General features: G+C 41.6%; 1 protein-coding gene across 1 annotated transcript in view; it reads left to right on the plus strand.

Annotated features, from left to right (window-relative positions):
• Positions 1–21,279, plus strand: part of MED12L (mediator complex subunit 12L) — a 393,053-nt gene that overhangs the window by 367,429 nt on the left and 4,345 nt on the right. Inside the window, exons 39-43 of the mRNA XM_027772371.1 lie at positions 3,037–3,126; positions 4,749–4,978; positions 6,359–6,515; positions 9,840–9,953; positions 19,258–19,339. Of these exons, the coding sequence (XP_027628172.1) occupies positions 3,037–3,126; positions 4,749–4,978; positions 6,359–6,515; positions 9,840–9,953; positions 19,258–19,339 (673 nt within the window). The remainder of the gene's footprint in view (positions 1–3,036; positions 3,127–4,748; positions 4,979–6,358; positions 6,516–9,839; positions 9,954–19,257; positions 19,340–21,279) is intronic.

Here is a 21,279-nt window from a genome sequence, read left to right on the forward strand (position 1 = left end):
ATTAAGTTAACCAAGTGTTGCCCACTAACCCTTATTAGGATTCTAGTCCTTCCCCTCATATAAGTCAGAATGTGTTTCATACGATTCTTTAATATTCAAAGGCTAGAAAAGACCTATTTTACAAGTTGAGCATGTGCACATGTGTGTCCTAACTCCCACGAGGACAGAGAAATGGAGAAGGCATTGCAGCATAACCACGCCCCATGGGGGCTGCTCCCTACCTCTCACTCTTGCTCTCTCTGCCTGTCTCTTTCTCGTGAGCACATGCACTCTGTCATAAATGACAAAAGAAAAAGAGAAAAGCCCATCATATGCATCTTTATGCAGTCATCATGTGCAGATCACATCCTGTTTTTCTCAGAGCCGAAATAAGGCATGAGTATTACATACTACCGTCAATCCCGAGATTCTGAATCACGAATGAATAGTTGATTCTTTTCTTCTGTACAAACAGTAACATGCACATATTTGTCCTCACAAAGAAGCACAGCAATGTGTCTCAGGGATCTTGCACAGGCTAGTGTCAAGGAGTACTGATTCAGGGAGTGGTATTTGAAGGTCAAGTTCATTTAGTGATTCCTGGCATAGTGTTTAGAGGATCAGAACTACTCAAATAGTTCAGAGTACAGTTTTTGGCTCCCAGTGGTGACTGTCATAGAATGGGCTCTTAAAGAGGTTCATTTGGGCTATTTTTCTTAGACCCAAACAAGCAGAGATATAGTTGTATTTAACAGATTAATGAAGAAAAGGCTGAGAGTACCTGCACAGTGTCCTAATCTGTAAAGTTAGATTCTTGTTAGTTTTGTTACATATAGATAGCACAGTAGGTACTCTTGAATTTTGTGTTCTAGTCATATATGAGTGGATAGGCTGGAGTATCAAAAATGGCCCTAAGAGATTTTTTTTTTTATTTTGCTATAGAGCATGTGTGCTCACCAGACAGAGAGAAAGAGAGAGAGAGAGAAAGTAGGAAAGAAAGCACCCCTTAGGGATGTATGGCCATGCCATGGTCCCGTCTCCTCCATTATCCTCTCAGGATTTTGGACACACAAGCTGTCAGTTCCAGGAGTTGAACCACATTTGGGATCCATGTGCCTTAACTACCTTTCCATGGTTGGCCCTGGCCCCCAGTGAATTTATGTGGAGATCAGAGAAGGGAGACTTAACTATCCCTTGCATAGACTTGATTAACAATCTTATTAATACAATAGAGATCCTCCTTTATTATTTTTTTAACTGGGATAATTTTAAGAGGCTATGTATCCTTAAAGAATAGGCATCAAGTGTGTACTTAAATATTTTTACCCTTAATATGACTTATGGAGCTAAAAAAAAGAGCCCTGGACTTTGGAGTCAGCTCCACTGGAGTTTAGGTCATGGCTCTGCCAGGTCTAGAGGGTGAGCTTGCCAAGGTGCACAAGTCCTTGACACTGGCTTTGCCCGTCTGAAGAACATGGGGATAAAACTTCCCACTAGAGTTCTTTTTTTTTTCTTAAGAGAGGTTTTTGCTATAGGGCGCGTGCGCTCACCAGAGTGACAGAGAAACAGAAAGCGAGAAATCACTCCCCAGGGAGTATGGCCATGCCGCAATCCCTTCTCCTCCATTCTCCTCTTGGGATCTTGAACACACACACACCCGCTCCCAGCATGAGTTTAAGCAACCAGGTCCAGGCCTTGAACCGTAGTCGACTACATGGGAGTTCAGCCACATAGCCATTATGCTAACTGCTAGTCCCCCCACTAGAGTTCTTGTGACAAAATGAGTAAGAACAAGAAGCCCCGTCTCTCAGCATTTAGTAGATTTTTAATAGTTGTCAGTTTCTTGCTCTTAAGCTAAATGTTTCCTTATCTCTGTTAGAAATATTTACACTACTTTCTAAGCACATGAAAATGTTTTTATATAACTATAATTTAGTACTTTTAAAAGCAAGGACATCCATTATAAAACAACAGTGAAATAGTCCTACAATAAACCTCATTCTTTATCATTGGTAAATTATGGAAATACCCAGGGGTGATAAGAAGCCAGGCCTTTTTCTGTGACGATTACTGCAAGCTTCTATGAAATAACTTCTGCCATCATGACATAAGAATGCACATACAGCTGCTCTTATGAATATATTTATTTTCCTAAGGCCAAAAAGCATAATTTAAATTAAGACTGGTGAACAGATGTGCATTGGATTTATTTTGCATTATAGTTGTTAGGGCCGTATTTTTAATTAAGTTATAAATTTTTCTTGATTTTATTCTGATTGATCATTAAAGTCATAGGAGGTACCAAATTTTTCCCTCGAATACGTAGCTAAGTAGGTGATTTTTAGGTCACTGGGAAGACACTTCATTAAAAAGCCATGCATTTTTTCTTTTAAACTTTGCTATATTGTGTGTGCACTTGCAGGACATAGAGACAGAGGGACGGAAAGGGAGAAAAAACTCCTTAGGCGAGATGGCTGTGCCACAGCCCCTTCTCCTCCACTCCCCTCTTGAGAGTTTGAGCATGCACGCACACGCACCTGGCATGTTTCTCAAGTTAATGATCTAGGACTCCAACTGCACAGTTGGTCATGTGGAATCCAATGCCTTAACCATCATGCTACGTGCTGGCCCCCAAATAATCATGAAATATTTTTATGCCTTTTGTAGGTCCTAGATGTTCTGTCCCTTCTATGGGTACTGCGTGACACATAGGCCTCAGAGACTCCTGCCTCTCCCTCTCGCCGGGCATCTGTACTCCGGCATGTACCAAAAAGCCATCTAAGAGCCCCTCAACTGAACAGACCTTTGATTCCTTAGGCTTAGATTTATGTCTGTTGTATTGTTGGATATATCTGTAGTCTTCTAAGAAGAACAACTGAATAGTCTCCATGCACAGATAAGAAGAAATTAATGGGAAACAGTACTGAGTGAAGTTTGAAAACCTTTGAGTTCTGCATTCACATAATGAGATTTGTTGTGGGCAATGGGGATTATGGACCAGTGTAACCCAAGTCCTTGCTGTTATGATCAGGAACTCGCCTCGGCTTTGTTTTCCAGGGCCAGCCAGGAGACCAGGCTGCTCTCTTTGCCGCACAAGCTCGTCCCTCCCCTCAGCTCCCCCAGTACCCAGGGCTGCAGCAAGCACAGGTACCCACGTTTGCTTCATAAGTGCTGCTGGGTGTCCGTGTTCCTTACTGAAGTGTGAAACCAAGCACACAGGGTATCAGCTTGCCATAGGGCCTGGAACTCAGTTACTTGTACTTGTAGAACATAATTGACCATTAAAAAATATATTACCAGCGATATCGAACAAGTCTCAGGATAGTTTAAGGAGCATAAAAGAAATTGCTGGATTAAAAACAGACATACATTTAAACTTCTGTATTAATGATGATGATAGATATGTAAATACTTCACAATCTCAGAGTTACTTATTTTATGCTATAATGTTTAATGATATCATTTTTGATTGTCATATTCAAAGATTTCTTCGATGAGGAGTCTTGGTAGAGTAAGAAGATCGTTAGATCTCAGCACAGTTCCTGGCAACTTCCTAGCTGAGTGACACTGTGCAAGCCACATTAAGCTTTGGTTTTCTTCTCCGTAAAATAGAAATAAAAGCTGTAAAGATTTAAGACAACCGGTGAAACTGGATTTCACAAATACACAGTAGATGCTCAACAAATTATACATTGGCCTTATTTATTGTAATGTGCGCCTTGAGCTTTTTGTTTTTTCTTTTTTTCTAATTTGTTATTTCTGCATCTCTGTATGCTTACCAAATTCGTAAAACGTGGATCCCAAGGTAGTTGGGCTGCTCTTCAGGGCTGGCAGTTCATTCTGCGTCCACAGCTGAAAGAAAAAGCCTCTATTCAGGCATTGAGTCTTTCTGCTTTGGATCCATTCAGGCCACCTGCTGAAACTTTATTATATATTACCTGTCTTCTAAATCAGAGGCATGAAACTACTCGGAAATGTGGTGCTGTGAAGAGTTGAAGAGCAGTGTTCTATTTTTATCAGCATTCATTTCTATAAATTGTATCTAATGATCCGATAGAAGCTCAGGTTTTTATTTTACAGAAAGTATCAAGATTTAGAGGAATAGTTATTCATTTATTAACATCAAATAGGAAAATTAAGTGTTCAGATTATAAGTAAAGTGTTCAAATGGGTTTATGGTCCAACCAGGAGTAGAAGGTATTGAACAGTCACCAATTATACCCTGCCTGGTTAAGGTATTAGTAAGTTTGATTTGTTATGGCTTTTGATAACTGATTAGTTACTATGGGCACATTAATCAGACCTACAAAAGATAAAATCACATATAGGAAAGTGTAGTCCATTTTTATTTTAATGTATAAGGAGCATGGGTAGCATTTTTGATGAATGGAAATGACATATATATGATGCTTGGGATCTGTTGAATATCGTGAAGATATAGGTGCTGGCCTGATTACTTCTGTAATAGACACATGCCTTTCCTTCCCTCAGTATAAGCAGCTGATCTTAAAAATTTAAGCCAGTTTAATTAAATGAGGATTCATTAAAAAAAAAAAACCTCTCAAATTTCTTTTAAGTCATATATCCAGTTCATTCTATAGCTTTCTGGCTAGCTCTCCTTATCTTCTGTATTTTAAGTCATGAGAGTCTTTGAAAACAGCGAATTTCAGTGAGGTGCTGACGGGCTTGTTCCTGCCCGTGTATTTTAGTGAGAGGGAAGCGAGCTGCTAAATTGAGGCGATTGACTTCTCCCCTGTGCCTGCCTGCAGACCATGCCCCAGGGCTATACGATGTATGGAACACAGATGCCTCTGCAGCAGGCACCGCAGCAGCAGGCTGGTGGCGTGGTCCTGTCTCCCAGCTACAGCTCCAGAGCCTACCCGGCTGCACACTCCAACCCCGCGCTCATGGAAAGACTCAGACAGATTCAGCAGCAGCCCAGTGGCTACGTGCAACAGCAGGCCTCGCCGTACCTGCAGCCCTTGACTGGCTCCCAGAGGTAAGATGTGTAGAAATAATGAATGATTGCAGGGGCCAGCGTAGCGTGGTGGTTAAAGGCACTGGATTCCCAAATGGCCCACTGCGGTTCGAGTCCTGGACTTGGCAGCTTGCTATCTCGCTTTCCCTTTCACACTCTCTCTGGTTAAATTAAAAAAATAATAATAACAACAAATGGAATTAAATAAATGATTCTTTAAAAAAATATAAATAATGATTGGAATGATAAATACGTGCTTGGGTTTGTTATGCTCTTTCTAGTGTGTGGCACTTTAGAATTGTTTTTATAAGTTTGGATATTTACATATAATTTGTATACTATTATCTAACTTTTAGTGGCATCCAGATAGAGGTTTAAAGTAAAGAATGCTATATCTTGTTTATTTCACTCCAGAGTCTGATCATTTGACTCACATCTTTCATAGTATAGTTGTGATACTTTTAGATGATGCCAATGTGTTATCTCTAGTGTCCTATTTTTTTTCTCTCTCTCTGCTTTTACTAAGGGTTTTTTGGAGGACAAGCAGGTGGCGTAGTGGTTAAGGTGCTAGACTCATGCAATTCAAGTCCCATACCTGGGAACTGAATTGAAACTCATGCCAGGCACGTGTGAGTTCGTGCCCAAGATCTGAAGAGGAGAACGGAGAAGTGATTGTGGTGTGGCCATTCCCTGGGGAGGGGGGGTCATTTCTCCCTTTCCGTCTCTCTGTCTCTCCTTGTCTTTCTGACGGTCACCTTACAGTTCTGCTTTCTCTCTTTTAAAGTGGGGATAACAAAACCGATGACAGCAAAGAATGATTGTGGGTAATAAATGAGAACACATTTCAGACCTTTGGCATAGGACCTGTTCCAATGTAAATGTTCAATTAAAGTCACTTAATATTAACAACTTTAAGAAGTAATTCAACTTGAAGGCAGCCGTATAGCCATATGCCATAGATCTGACCATGGTTTGAATCTTGCCTCCAGTGGCTTGAAAGAAATGCTGAGCATGTGTATGTGTGTGTGCGTGTATGCGTGTGCGTGTGCGCGTGAGCTCAAAATTCCAGCAGGTTGGAGAATTAACGAAGAAAGAATTGTGATATGACCGCATCCCATGGTGGGGGAGTGCTGCTTTCTGCCTCTGTCTGCTTTTCTCTAGACATTGCACATGCCCTCCAGCAGTTTAAAAAAAACAGATTAAAAGGTCATTTATGCATGATTACATTTTACCTTAGGTAGCACTTGCTATTATTGTAACTGCTGGTCTTTATGCTGTTGGAATTATAGAGGTAATTATTGAGCACTGATAATTTCTTTTATAATAGATTCACTGGTGACACTGATTTAAAAATTGGCAGTCTATGTGGGCCTGGAAACAAGTTGCTTTGTTCTTTGCCAGACTGAACCATCAGGCTCTCCAGCAGAGTCCTCTGGTGAGCGGAGGAATCGATGCCGTGCTGGCGTCCGCGCACCCTAACCTTCCCTCGGTGCCCCTGCCTCAGGACCCCATGAGGCCCAGACAGCCGCAAGTTCGACAGCAGCAGAGACTCCTCCAGGTATGGGGCTGGGTGCTGAGGGCAGTGCTGTCTCCCTCCGGACAGTGCAGATATGCAGCAGTCACAGCCAGTGAGACACTTCAGCCTTTAATTGCCAAATTCCAGGGAGACCTGTGTGTTGCACATCCAGAATTAAACTGATGCGATGTAATTCCAACACGGCAACAGCTTTCCCTTCTCTGTGCCTCTGCCCATGACCTGGTAAGAGTATGATTTACAGAGCATCCTTCCACTTTCACAAAGGTTGGGGAGAACTGGTGAACGCCTTTGTTTTAATAACGTAAGCCTTAGCTGCCCCAATACAGTCTGACCACTTAACTAGGGCCCATGTAATTCCAATGCTGAATTTCATGCATGTGCTCAGACGCAAACAAACAGAAAACTGAGCTGTTCAAGTTTTCAACACATTCCTAGAGAGCCCTGTGATCCCTAACAGATTCTGTATCACCTCTGGTCTGATTAGGCTGTGAAACGGGAAGAAACTAGGTAGGATATTTCAAAGGGATTTTTCATCTTGTCTCTGTTATAATCCAGAGGAGTTAGTTCATATAAATATCTAAGTCTCCTGAATAAAGAACTTCTCACTTTGACACATTCTTGCTTTAGTCTTTCTTGTTTAAAGAAGTTGGGCTATGGTTGTGCCATTTGTCCTCAGCACTCACCACATGTCCACGGTTACTGGACTGGAGATTTCCCGAGATTGTACGATGAGCTTCCATTTTATCAGCAGCCCAACCTGAGATGAACTCTCGTTTTACGTATTACAGAAGAAAAACAGCACCAAAATGGGAAGTCCAGTACAGCTGGCCCATCCAAGGACTACACTCCTGGGGGCAAGGTCAATGAGAAATAAATCTGCCATGCACAGAGGGGCAGTGAAGGAGTTTGCATGTCTCAACTTTGACACTGGGTGGAGGGACGAAAAAGTACCTCCTGTGAGAATTTGAACCATAAGCTTTAAGTACATTCTGGAGTGATCACAAAATTCTGTTTCTTTTTTTTTAATTCTTTTTTTTTTTTTTTTTTTTGAGAGGTTTTTGCTATAGGGTGCATGCTCTTGCCAGAAAAACACAGAGAGAGACAGAGAGATAGAAAGTGAGAAATCACCCCCAGGGGGGATGGCCACGCCACATTCCCTTCTCTTCCATTCTCCTCTCAGGATCGTGGGCACATACGCACACGTGCCCAGCGTGAGTTTAAGCCACCAGGTCCAGGACTCGAACCACTGCCGACTACATGGGAGTTCAGCGACATAGCCATTACACTAACTGCTGGTCCCAAAATTCTGGTTTCTAATGCTCCCAGGTGATGGGTGTATAAACTAACATTTTCAATACAAACTGTGAAACTAGACTTCACAATTACAAGCTGCCATTGGCTGTAAGATGTCATTATTTGCATTCTTATTTTTGATCCATTAAAATGTAAAAATATTGTACATTACCAATTGATCATGTCTTTATCTCCACATTGATTTGGTGCAATGTAGGCTAACTAGCCAGTCCTACTCATTGTATAGATAGATGTTGTCTCCAAGGTGGAAAAAGCTCTTTTGTCATCAGTAAAATGGGAACAATTATAGTACCTACCCCTTAAATATTAGGCAAGGGTGAAAGAAACAAATTGAAGTCAAGCATGAGTTTGGTAATTTTGCTATTAATAGTACCCATAATATGACTATTAGTATTTTTAAAAATCATAGTAATGTTTCTCCAAGTTCTGAGGATAAGTTTCAGAGTTTTCAGAATTGATATTTATACTTATCTCTGGTTTTTAATTTCTCATTTCCCAACCATTGAGGAAAATTACCACATAATTTGCTTACTTACCACTTCCATTCTCGTGGCGGTGTTTTCTAAGGCTGGAAATACAGAACACCTTTCCTGACTGCATACAATGTTTTCTTTATCTTGGTAGCATAATATGTCCTATTAATATTTTCATCACCCACACATTCCCTGGATATAAAGAGAAGTTATTTGCTTCAGTATCAGGATGGTGCTTTCTTTTTAAAGTCAATAACCACCTCCATAAAGGAAAAGTTAGTAATTATGAAATCAGGTTAATTTTTCCTGGGAAAATCCCTAGAGAGCCAAACGACAAGTCAGCCTCAGGCTGAGGCCACTGTGATTCTGGCCCAACTAGCATGGTTCATGTTGGAAGTTGAGTCTGCGCAGACCTCTGCTAGGATTCCGCAGCTGTGAGCCCTGCCACTTAGTGAGAAATGCCTCCCAGCAACTGCTATTTATTGCCCTGCTCTAAAAGACAAGACAGTTTGGGGAACTGTGAGCAAACCACACTGGGAAAATGCAAAAGGTGAAAAAAAAGTCTGGGCTGTCATTCGATGGATGAAGCGTTTGAGTAGGAAAACTTTCAAAGTCGTTGAGATGGAGCATTTATCAGCATTTTCCTCTTCTCTGTGTCCCGCCAAGTGTACGTCTACTCTATGTTTCTTCTGTGACTTGGAAGTGTTTTCTAAGAGCTTTGTATTGGAGCTGACTTTGTCACTCCATGATTTTTTTTATTTTATGCTGCTCGTTTAGCCAGAACTTCCGACAGGAGCTAGTCTATGTCTTTGAAAAATAAATAAATAAATAAACAAACAAACAAAAAAAAAAAAAACTAAACTAAACTAAAAGAGTTTATCTGGATGTCATAGTCAATAAAAAGGTGACTAGTGAACAGTGTTTGTTTAGCCTGGTATTATTAGACAGCCTGAAGTGTGTGGAAGAGTAAATAAGAAAGGAGTTAAAAGAGTAAACACAAAGTATGTCCTCAGGTAGACTTGAAGGGTGTAAATAGTAAACAATGACTCCTGAAGAAAGAGAACCTTGGAACCAGCAGATGGTGGAATGGTTATGTAGCTGGACTCTCCTGTATTTGACTGTGGTCGGTTTCAGTCCCAGAGTCAACGGCCGAAAATTCATGCTGGCCATGTGTCCGTGCATACCCAAAATCCTGAGAGGAGAATGGAGGAGAAGGGATTGCAGTGTGGCCATGCCCTCTGTGGGATGATTTCTCGCTTTCTGCCTATTTCTCTCCAGTGAGCACCCACACCTTATAGCAAAAATATCTCTTAAAAAGAGAGAGAGAAAGAGAGAGAAGAAAGAAAAACCTTGGGATTGTGTGGTCCAAGAAGGCTCCATGGAGGAGCAGATTTAGGTCTTGCCCTTGAGGAATGAACAAAGTTCGTCAAGGTAAAGATGGGAGAGACATATATTTTCACTACAACAGAGTAATGAGATAAAAGGCATGTGAGCGAAGATGTGGGATGACATTAACCCCTTCCTTTTGAGAGTAAAAATCCTTTTTCTTTCTCTTCAGATGCAGCAGCCCCAGCAAGCCCCTCAAACCCAACAGCCCCCACAGCCCCAGCCATCCTCACAGCCCCAGAGTCAGACCCTTGGTCTTCAAGCAATGCAGCCCCAGCAACCTTTGGTAAGGCCCAGTGCTTTGGAGCCAGAAATGACTGAGAGAACTTTAAAACTTGGAAATTGGAATTAAAGTATAAGTTTATTTTGATGCAAAACGGCTTTGAAACCTATACATAGTTTTTTGCAGAATATACATTTTCCACTAACTTTTTGAAGACCATGCATACATTTGTGCTTAAAAGGCAAGTTGTATCCCACATACATAAATTTGAAAAGTACTTCAAATACTTTTCAAATATATGCTAGTCATTTTTCCCTAGACATTTATCAGGGTTTTGTTGTTATTTTAGTTGGTATATTTATTTTCATAGAAAGGTATAAATTAATATTTGGGGTTCAGTAGGTTATGCCATTTTTCCTCTTCAAATTTGTTTTAATATTATCCCATGAACGAAAATATTTACGTTGAGACTTCAAGTTCCTTTTTTCTCTAAACAATGTTAAAATGATGATTTACTCAAGATTATCTTGCTTTACATTTTTACTATAATCTCCAGAAGCATGAGAGTGCTTGCGGAAATATTATTTTTGTTGATGTAAACGATACTTTGTTTTTAGCCGGTTAGCGTCTGCTGCAAGAATTTTAGCGTGATTTGTGATTGCATAGTTCACTTCTCTAGCTTTGGAAGTCATATTTGGAAATGTCACCAGCAGAGCATCAGAGATTTCCACACCCGAGCAATTCACTGCCGCGTTTACTTTTGCCAGTGCCATAGCTCTGCTTTATTATTACTGAGTTGCTATTTTTCTGTAAGTTACTTCTTTTTCTATGTACTTAAATCAGTGTATTTTTACAAGAAACATTTTACCGCTAACATCAATGATCACATGCATTGCCACACACTGGAAATACCTATGAAAGTAAATGCTTACTTAGAAAATGAAGAAGAAAAAATCGAAAAGGGAATCTTCACGTGACTCAGTGGTATGATTTGTGTAGAGAGTATGACCTGAGGCGGGCTGGCTTCCTGTCTGTCTCCTACTTGGGGAAAAACTCTAGTGTAGTCGTTTTCAGCACAAGATTTGAAAGATGGATGGTGTCACAGGTCAGAGACAAAAGGAACAACTTGGTGAGATAATCCATTAGGAGCGATTGCAGTCAGGTTAAGTGGTTAAAGGACTGTGTCCATATTGGAAAGATAACGGGATACGGCTGGGTGGAATTAGGACCTTTCTAGGACATGTAACAACATATCACATAATTGTGGCTTTTCCGGGATTTAATGCAAATTCATGAATGGGCACTTGACAGTTATTATAAGGAAGTCTATAATTTGGGAATTATGACTTCTTTGGCTAACTATTGCTAGTAAGACCATGGTTGCATAGTAAACTACTTTAACAACAACAGCAACAAAACTTTAAATGTAGGATTGCTTCAATGACTATTTTATATATGACAGTAGAGAATTGCACAGTTTTAGTTTTTTAAATTCTTGATTCATATGTGTAAATAAATACTATGTGTATGAAATATGTATGATATGTGGTTTATAAAATGACCATATATTATTTTTTCTATATATTGGGATTCGGATTTAATCTACCTTTTTTATGTCTTGAAAATCTATGTATTTGATTACAGATCTATAACTACCATCCTAAGACTTTGCGAGTTTTACTTTTCAAAAGTGTTGGCTTTAATTTGTGAGTACACTTTCTTATAAAATAATGATTTCAACAAAATCTTGGATTGGATTGACCTGTGCAATTAAGCAAACATCACCAGGATCTTTCCCATTAGTCTTCCTCGTTGGGCTTGTATCCATCTGCTATGAAACATTCTTTTATTTGGTTTATGATGTAATACATAGGAAGTACACAAAATATTTATTAGAGTACAAAATTAATTTTATTCTTAAGAGAGTCACTAAATAAGCACTGATGGATATCAATATCAGCTGCCTGGGACATAATTGTTATTTTTTACTGTATTGTAAAAAAATAGATTCCATTACGAAGCTATCTTTATAGAACTGAGGTGGAAATTGTCTTTTAATTTTAAATCAGTTTAGGCAGAATCAAGAGGAGACTCGGGAACCAGCAGTTAGCGTAATGGCTATGTCGCTGGACTCCCACGTAGTCGACCGTGGTTCGCGTCCCAGACCTGGTGGCTTAAACTCACGCCAGGCGCGTGTGCGTGCATGCCCAAGATCCCGAGACGAGAATGGAGGAGAAGGGATTGTGGCGTGGTCATCCCCCCTGGGGGATGATTTCTCGCTTTCTGTCTCTCTGTCTCTCTCTGTCTGTCTAATGAGCGCACGCACCCTTATAGCAAAAACTTCTCAAAAAAAAAAAAATGAGGAGACTCAATTCCCATGACCCACTGGAATTATTATCTAATATCTGGGAACTTGGTATCTTTCTATTAATCTAATAGTTTCATAAATATTTAATAAACTGATGTGTAAAGAAGACACATCCAATTTTTTAAATATTGATTTCTAAGATATAATATTAAAGGTTTTTAATGCAATAGGTTATTTACTCATTATCTTAAAGTACAACTCATCCCAGGGATCGAACAGTTTTAGTCAGAACATGGCATGTGCTATTTTTTCTTCATTGTGTTCATGGGAAACAAATTCCAGAAAAACAAAAACTTCATTTATAGCAATTTTAATAAATAGTAAAATCAACAATCCACTGTTGGCTATCTTTAGAAGCACAACGTCTTCTTTTATATTTAAAGCACTATGTTGTAATCTAGAAAAAACAATTATTAATGCAAAGGCAAGCCTATTATATATGGATAAATCCTAGGATGGGCTAGGACATTTAAGATATTTTAGGTATTTTGAAAACTTTGAATGTTTATACTTAGAGCATTATATTTCAGAATTAGAAGTTGTAGGTATGGTCAGTGATTATGGATTACTTACATTATTGTCATTAGTTCTCTTCATTTTTTTATTTTATTATTTTTTTAATTGCTAGAAGGTTCACAGGTTCACCAGAGGTAGACAGAAAAGAAGAAGGAGAAAGCACTCTCCAGTGTCCAGTGGTGCATGGCCATACCACAATCTTATCTTCATTTTTCTATCTTGTCAGGATTTTCGTACAGACACATGTGTTTCACTTGTTTTTAAGCTGCTGGGGCCAGGATTAGAACTGTGTTTGGCCATGTGGGACCTGGCTCCCTTACTCATGAGGCTACAGAGTTAGCTCATAATTCATTCATTTTTTTAAGCTGCTGGGGCCAGGATTAGAACTGTGTTTGGCCATGTGGGACCTGGCTCCCTTACTCATGAGGCCATGTGGGACCTGGCTCCCTTACTCAAGTTAGCTCATAATTCATTTTTTTTGACATAATTTCATTTAGCATACTTACTTACATAAAGTTTTTAAAGTGTATTAATCTAGTTCATGTATTTGTGATTTAAACAGTCATGCAGTCAAATATCGTATTGCTCGGTATCATTTGCTCAACTGCCCCACATTTAGGCTGTTTCCCATTTCAAAAATCGTGCTGTCGGTGGACCAGCAGTTAGCGTAATGGCTATATTGCTGGACTCCCATGTAGTTGACTGTGGTTCGAGTCCTGGACCTGGTAGCTTAAACTCATGCCAGACACATGTGCGTGTGTGCCCAAGATCCCGAGAGGAGAATGGAGAAGGGATTGCAGCATGGCCATTCCCCTGGGTGGTGGTTTCTCACTTTCTGTCTCTCTGTCTCTCTCTGTCTTCCTGGCAAGCGCACACGCCCTATAGCAAAAACCTCCCCCCCCAAAAAAAATACTTACTAAACATATTATATTTATTTGCATTTATTATAAACATCTCCAGCATATCCAGTTCTTGTTATTAGCCAACAATCTTTATTCCATTTCTTCATTTGCTGGAAAAGAGGGTATAATCTGGCTATTGAAGAGGAGTGAGCTCTAACTCATTGGGGTTCCGATTCATCCTGTATTGAGGGGAAAGAGGTTGTGTTAACACTCTCCCCACGACTTGCCCTGCCACTCTGTGGTAACCACAATTGCATTTAATAGATGCCTATTCAGTATATGCATGGAGACCAGCACCCTTCTGTATGATAGAGAACACACCAGTGAAGTCCTTGGCTGGCACCCTGCAATGAGAAGACCTGGAGTCATAGGGGACTGTTTAATGCCAACTTTGCACATTGCATTCAATTGCTGGATTTTTTTTATAATTATTTATTTTATTTTATTTACTCATTCATTTATTTTTTAATTTGACCAGAGAGAGACAGATGGTGAGAGTGAGAAAGAGAGGAAGTGAGAAAGCAAGCCACCAGATTTAGGACTCGAACCCTGGTTGGCCATGTAGGAGTACTAATTCGTTAGGACTGCCATAGCAACATATGCAAACTGGGAATCTGAAACAATAGGAATATATTGTCTGAGCTCTGGAGGGTAGAAGTCCAAAATCAAGTTGTCAGCAGGCTTGGTTCCTTCTGAGGACTGCGAGGGAGAATCTGTTCCGTGCCTGTCCCTGACTGTTGGTTTGCCAGTCTGTGGCATTCCTTGGTTTATAGAGGCATCCCCTGAGCTCTGCCTTCTTCGTCACAGGGCATTCCCATTGAATGCATGTGTGTGTCCAAATTTCCCCCTTTCTTATCAGTTTTATAGGTTTAGCCCCACCCTAATGACCTTATTTTAACTTTACCTCTACAAAGATCCTATCTCAAAATAAGGTCACAGTCTGATGTATTGAGAGGTTAGTTGTCTAACATGTCTTTTGGGGGGGACACAATTCAACCCATAACAGAAGCCTTGATGGAAGAGGTTGAATGTTACAATCTTCAAAGGCATAATATTGGGTTGTCAGGAAAGTCATGATGCATTTTTGCATAGAAAAACACACACCAAAAATGTCATGACTTTCCTATCAACGTAATCATTTGATTCAGTGCTTTTTGACTCTTCATCGTTGGTCTCTTCCCTAGTTGACAGCATTGGGGGGACATGTAGGATGATGGTTGCCAACGCTGACATAGGCAGGTCTGTTGCAGCTGTGAATTTGCACGAGGCATCCAGACAGACTTAGGATGGAAATTGGCATCTCGTCAAAATGTGTCATTGAAAAACAGGGAGCTTTTCTGTAGAAGAAACAAGAAAGACTAAGAAAAGCCCTTGTTTACAAATTAAATCTGATGCTGGCTTAAAAACTAGTGTCTGTGTTGTCATTTGCTTACTCGAGGTGCTTGTGTTCTGTGAGGGAAGAACATCTGGAAAGAAGACTTGGGTGCCCCTGCTGGGAAAATGTATTTGGCATCTCTAGTTTCAGATTACATTAGAGTTCTTAGTTCTTTTTTTTTTTTTCTTTTTTGAGAGGTTTTTGCCATAGGGCACGTACACTTGCCAGACAGACAGAGACAGAGAGACAGAAAGCGAGAAAGCACCCCCCAGGGGGGATGGCCATGCCACAATCCCTTCTCCTCCATTCTCCTCTCCGGATCTTGGGCACACACGCACACGCGCCCGGCATGAGTTTTAAGCCATCGGGTCCGGGACGTGAACCACAGTCGACTACATGGGAGTCCAGCGATATAGCCACTACACTAACTGCTGGTCCCAGATTACATTATAGTTCTTGACTTGAAAAATATTTTTAAAGTTTACGTATTGTTATGTTTAAATTAACTCTGAACTAAATATTTTGACAGGCCATGATCTTTCTTTAAAAGTACTTCTAGCTTTTAAGAAAAGAGTGTTTATACCATCCTGCTATTTGATTTCTTTTCATCTTAGTCTCAGGCTGTCTTAGTTCTGTGATCTGGAAAACATGTTAACAGAAAGCTTGGAGACATTAGCTTTGTACATTGACTGATCCTTGTGTCAGGACCATACATATTGAATATCTGCCTTTTAGAAACATGCAGATTGACAGCAACGGTTACTTAAACAATTGCACTAACTTTTAATCAGTGATCATGTGTGAACTTGTCATATAGTCTTTCTCAAGTAATTCATGTGTTCCATTCAAGGAATTGAGATGGTTTTCAGAATGCCTCTGGAATTCAGAAGTAACCACATAACATTACTCTACATTTCCAGTGGAAAAATGTATACCCAGAGAACATTGTTTTTAAGTTTAGTTCTTCCATGAATGAGAAGAGCAAAAAGACAGAGCTAGCCCTCCCAGTGCAGTTCTGATTTGTTCTTGGCTAGTCCTCATGGGCACATGCCTGCTCAGTGAGTTCAGGGAGGTCTCAGACATGAGCCTAGAACCTTCCCATGTGGGTCAGTCTTACAGAGTATCAGAGTATTGCATTTTACCACGGCACCACCGTCCAGTGTACCACCCTGTCCAGAGAACGTTATTGAGCCATACTCCTTTGTGTGAATTTGAAGTTATTTTAAGTGAAAGAATGTGTGTGTGTGTGTGTGTGTGTGTGTGTGTGTGTAAAATTTTCCCAGGCGGCACGTATGCTCACCGAAGAGACTCAGAAAAAGGGTTATGAGAAAGCACTCCCCATGGGGCGTAGTCATGCTGCAATCCCTTCACCGTTTCTCCATCCTTTTAGAACACTGGGCAAACTTGCCCAGCATATGTTTCAAGTCCACTATTGAAGACTCAAACTGTGCAATCAGCCACCTGGGATCTAGTGCCCTAACCACCAGGCCATGGCTAGCTCAAAAGAAATAATATTGTATTAGAAGGAGGTTAGGGAAGAAATCTTTGAAGGTTTCTAGTAACAGAATAGCCACGTATTTGAGAATAATTACATAATTCTCTGATTCCATCAGCTACTAGTTCTCTCAGAGTGTGCTGCCCTATAGGAGTGGAGGTGCTGCTGAGGACGTGGACAGTTTTTATCCCCCCCCCCGGGACTCAGTGGGAAACCCCATATATTGCTGCAGTCCATTCTACTGAAGTTTGTACAGATGTGTTTCATTTGTCAGAAGAACCAGGAACCGTCTGTGGACTCTGTCACTTGTCAGTGTCGTTCTGAAATGAATGTTGCTTCGTTGCTTTGTTCTTTTGCTCACCAATAGCGTGGTTGCAGTCAACGCTAACAAGAACCTCACAGCTGTCATGAGGGCAGGGATGTGATTTATTCACCTCGGTACCCCTGGAACCTGGAAAAGTGCCTGGATTTTGATACATATTTGTTGAATAGCTCGATTGTAAAATGCCATAGCGATGAAAAAAAGATTTAAAACCCACAATATTCATAAGAAAAAAAACACATAGTTCAGAGAGCAAGATGTCTAAATTACCTGAGTTAGTGTGGAGCTCTTCATCCATCAGTCCCGCCGCTGATTTTGTCAGTGTCTGCCTCTGTGAAAAGACAAACTCTGGTTCTCAGGCAAAAAACAAGTCAAAGAGAATTGTTTAAGTAGAAATTAGTAGTTGGGACCAGCATTAGTGTAATGGCTATATCACTGGACTCCCGTGTAAGTCAACCGTGGTTTGAGTCCTGGACCCAGTGACTTAAACTCATGCTGGGTGTGTGTGTGTGTGTGTGTGTGCATGCCCAAGATCCTGAGAGGAGAATGGAGGAGAAGGGATTGCGGTGTGGCCACCCCCCCAGGGGGTGATTTCTCACTTTCTATCTCTCTGTCTCTCTCTGTCTTTCTGGCAAGTGCACGTGCCCTATAGGAAAAACCTCTCCAAAAAAAGAAAAAGAAAAGAAAAGAAAAGAAATTACTAGTTGGTAACATCTTTTGGCCTTTGTAATGACTGAGCAGAAAAAGTAGATCTTCTTAAATAAATGCTTGTCAAAATAATCACTTAGGGAATCAATTGAATACATCAAAATACTCTTTTTATTCTTAAATTTGCCAGAGGGCATATGTGCTCACAAGAGTCACAGAGAAGGAGAGGGAGAAAGCACCACCTAAAGGGGCATGGCCTGCCACATCTCTTCTTCTCCATTTCTTCATCCCATTGGGATTTTGGGCACCCGAGAACATGCACCCAGCATGTTTCTCAAGCTGCTGTGATCAGAACCATGTGGTTGGCCATGTGGCATCCGGCTCCCTCAGCCACCAGGCCATGGGATAGCCCATACATCCAAACAGTCTTGTAAAATTGAACAGAAGATGGTGTTTACTGTGGCTGTGCCACGCTGACCTGTTATGCCTGCCTGACAGCAAGCACTGTGTTCTGTCTTCGCACTGCAGCAGGAGCATGGTACAGCTCTGCTCCCCAAGAAGCTCAAAACCTAGAGTTCTAGAGGGAGAAGAAAGGTCATGTTTCATCAGAGAGGCATCTACAGAGTGCCAAGTACAAGAGCAGGGATTCCCTCCTTCAGTGTCTGCGGGAGCAGGTGATATTCTGAGCTGATCTTGGAAGGATGCGTAGGACTCTGGGAGTGTCCCTTCTCTCCAGAAGTCAGAGCCAAGCAGCTAGCTGACTTCCTGCAGCCACACAGCCAGGCAGGCACAGCGCAGGTGGGTGTGGGTCCGTGGGGTCAGAGGAGACATCACCAGCACAATTTTGACCTGCGTGTGACTGTGACCCCTTACGTCAGGCCCCTCCTGTGTTATAACAAATAACCAGGCAGAAAGAAGGGGCCAGAAAGTCCAGAAAGAAAGAAGCAAAGACAGTCTGAAGTTTGAAGGGTAAGGAAGATAAAAGTAAAGCAGCAGGGATTTCGATCCAAAGTAATTTTACTTCACCCGGGTACTGCTTTTTTTCCTCTTTGGAATAACCACCACTATTTCCTGTAACAACTTAAAAGAGAGAACCAGGGCACACGGCCCCTGTATTGTGCCCCGTCTTGATTCCTATTCAGACCTTGGGCGTGAGCGTGTCTCGAACCGTGTGCTCTGATGCCTCATCTACTTCCTGCCCACCTGGCCAGTCCGCAGAGTGGGATGAGCTGACTTTCATCTTGCCTCTGGGGAGGACATTGTGGTCTCAGAGCGCCCTTGACCAAGGCACTTCCATGCCTCACCAGGTTCTTTTCCACCACGCAATGTGCGACCCGTAGTGCTGGACAGCTCCTCTGCCCAGAGACATCCCGTCTTACCGGTGAGAATGGTTTATGCTAGCTACCATGACCGTCGCTGGTCCACTGGTGAAGGGTGAGATGACAAGGATCTTTGAACCACTGGGCCACCTCCGGAGTGTGGACTCTTTCATCCAAGCCTGTCCAAGAAACTTAGCCACCTAGCCCCCTGGAGAGCGAGTTCCTGGGTGGGTGGGCACTTCAGCTGTGCTCTAAACTTACAGGGTGCTGGTGAAAGTTAATGGGCACCTTGGGCACTGCTCTTTCATCTGGAAGTATTTGAAAGGACCTTACAGATTGCCTGACCCCGGGATTTAGTCTCTGCTCTTGTCTGCCAGTGGCCCTGTAGACTAACTCCGTCCTTTCCCCTGTCACAATTACAGTTTCCAAGGCAAGGCTTGCAGCAGACCCAGCAGCAGCAGCAGACAGCCGCCTTGGTCCGGCAGCTCCAGAAGCAGCTTTCGAGTAAGTACCCAGTCTGTCACAGAACAGGTGGCTCTAGGAAACCTCAAGCAGGCCAGCCAGCAGCAAGACACAGCAGGGCGGCTCCGACGGCAGCGCTGTCTTCCTCGACACCGTTTTCATATTTCGTTTAGCCCAGGGTGTTTTTATTTTGTTTTGGTTGGCTTGGTTTGGACTTGAAAGCTGCTTTTTCTAGGAAATCCTCAATCTTTAATTCGTTGAAGATGTTTTCCTATTGCTTCCAGAATCTGGAAATGTTTGATTTTGTTTGGGGAATCCCCGAAGAATTCCAAGTGTTTTTGTTTGTTTGTTTTGTTTTCCCCTAAAGCTGGCAGATTCGGGGAGCAACTCAGCTGATACCTTTAATTGTGCAGAGTAATGAGGCCTCAGAAACAGGGAGCCCGCGCTAAACTACAAGTGCTCTAACCACTCGCATTGTCCTACCCTTTCTGGTAACGACTCTGAGAAATCAGACCCTGCAAAAGCACTGACAGACCGTGGGGCAGGGCATGCTTTCTCTGTAGGAATCTTCCCTGCTGTGCTGGCACGAATTATTATTATTATTATTTTTTTTTTAATTGTGATGCCTCTCTGGAGCTGACAGCAGCAGTCTCCTCCATCATCCTTCATCTTTGTGACAGCCGTATGGTCCCATGAATTATCCTTGATCCAGACTCACTGGGCAGGAGACCCTTTCAGAAATGCAAGCAAGCCCTCTATACTAAAAAGAATATCATTCTGAAAGCCCAGAGATGTAAATTTTGGTACCAACTTGGCACTGTTCTCTGGCCCAAATAGTTTTTCCATGGCGCAATGAAAAGTGAGAATGGCAGTTTCCTCTGGGTCTTGCATTACAAGCACAGAGCGGAGCATGAAGTCCAGTCTGTACAGGGGCTGAGGGACAGGTGGGTAGCCTGCCAGTGCTGTAATGGAGCAGGTCATGTGAAGACCACGGGACAGCGTGGCTCTTACATGTTTTCTGCCTGACTTTGATGTGAATTGATTTCCTAGCAGAGGGATTGCCCCTCTTGCACCATAGTGTCCCTTTCAGTGCATATCCAAGATCTTTTAAGTATATCCCTTTTTTAAAAAAAGAGATTTTTGCTGTGAAGCCCATGTACTCGCTGCAGAGACAGAAAGCAAGAAATCATCTCCCCCAAGGGGGATGGCCACGCCACAATCCCTTCTCCTCCATTCTCCTCCTGGGATTTTGGACACGCACACATGCACATGTGCCCTGTGTGAGTTTTAAGTGGTTGGGTTCAGGACTTGAACCGCAGTTGGCTACATGGGCGTCCAGTTCCATAACCATTATGCCATCTGCTGGTCCCTAGGTATATCCCTCTTATGTCTTTATTTAATTTCAGTTAAATCAAGAACAAGCCACTTGCTTAGCTACTGTTTGTGTGGTCTGTTAAATAAATTTGTAATTAAAATTGCATTACATTTTATTAATTCCAGAGTTCATATCCTTGCAGAGAACACAATCTTAAGACAGAAGACACTTTTCCTAGTCCTTAGAACTGGATGCTTATGATTTTTTATAAAGTAGCACGCATTTGGTGAGCATATCTACCCTTATTTCCTATCTACCAAGGCTCAAGGAATGCAGCTTCATTTCCTTTTTTAAAAGCCATTATTTATGGGTCATTTCCTTGGGTCTAAGCCCTGTCACTTTACATGTATTAATTCTTAAACTACCCTGTGAGGTTAGGTATTGTTATGGACACGACTGAAGAACAGGTGCATTGACTGCCTTGCCCAGGTTCATTCAGCTGACAGTAAGGGACAGAACTATGCTGGTCTCCTTCTGCAGCCGATGTTTTTATTTTTATTTTTAAGAAATGTATCACTTTTTATTTAACACATGTTTCTTTTTTTAATAACATTTTTTTACAACAGAACTTCTTGCCTCTGTTAAACGTGTCTTCCCTTTGCCCTGG

This window comes from Tupaia chinensis, unplaced genomic scaffold (assembly GCF_000334495.1).
Source record: "Tupaia chinensis unplaced genomic scaffold, TupChi_1.0 Scaffold000272_1, whole genome shotgun sequence".
NCBI lineage: Eukaryota > Metazoa > Chordata > Mammalia > Scandentia > Tupaiidae > Tupaia > Tupaia belangeri.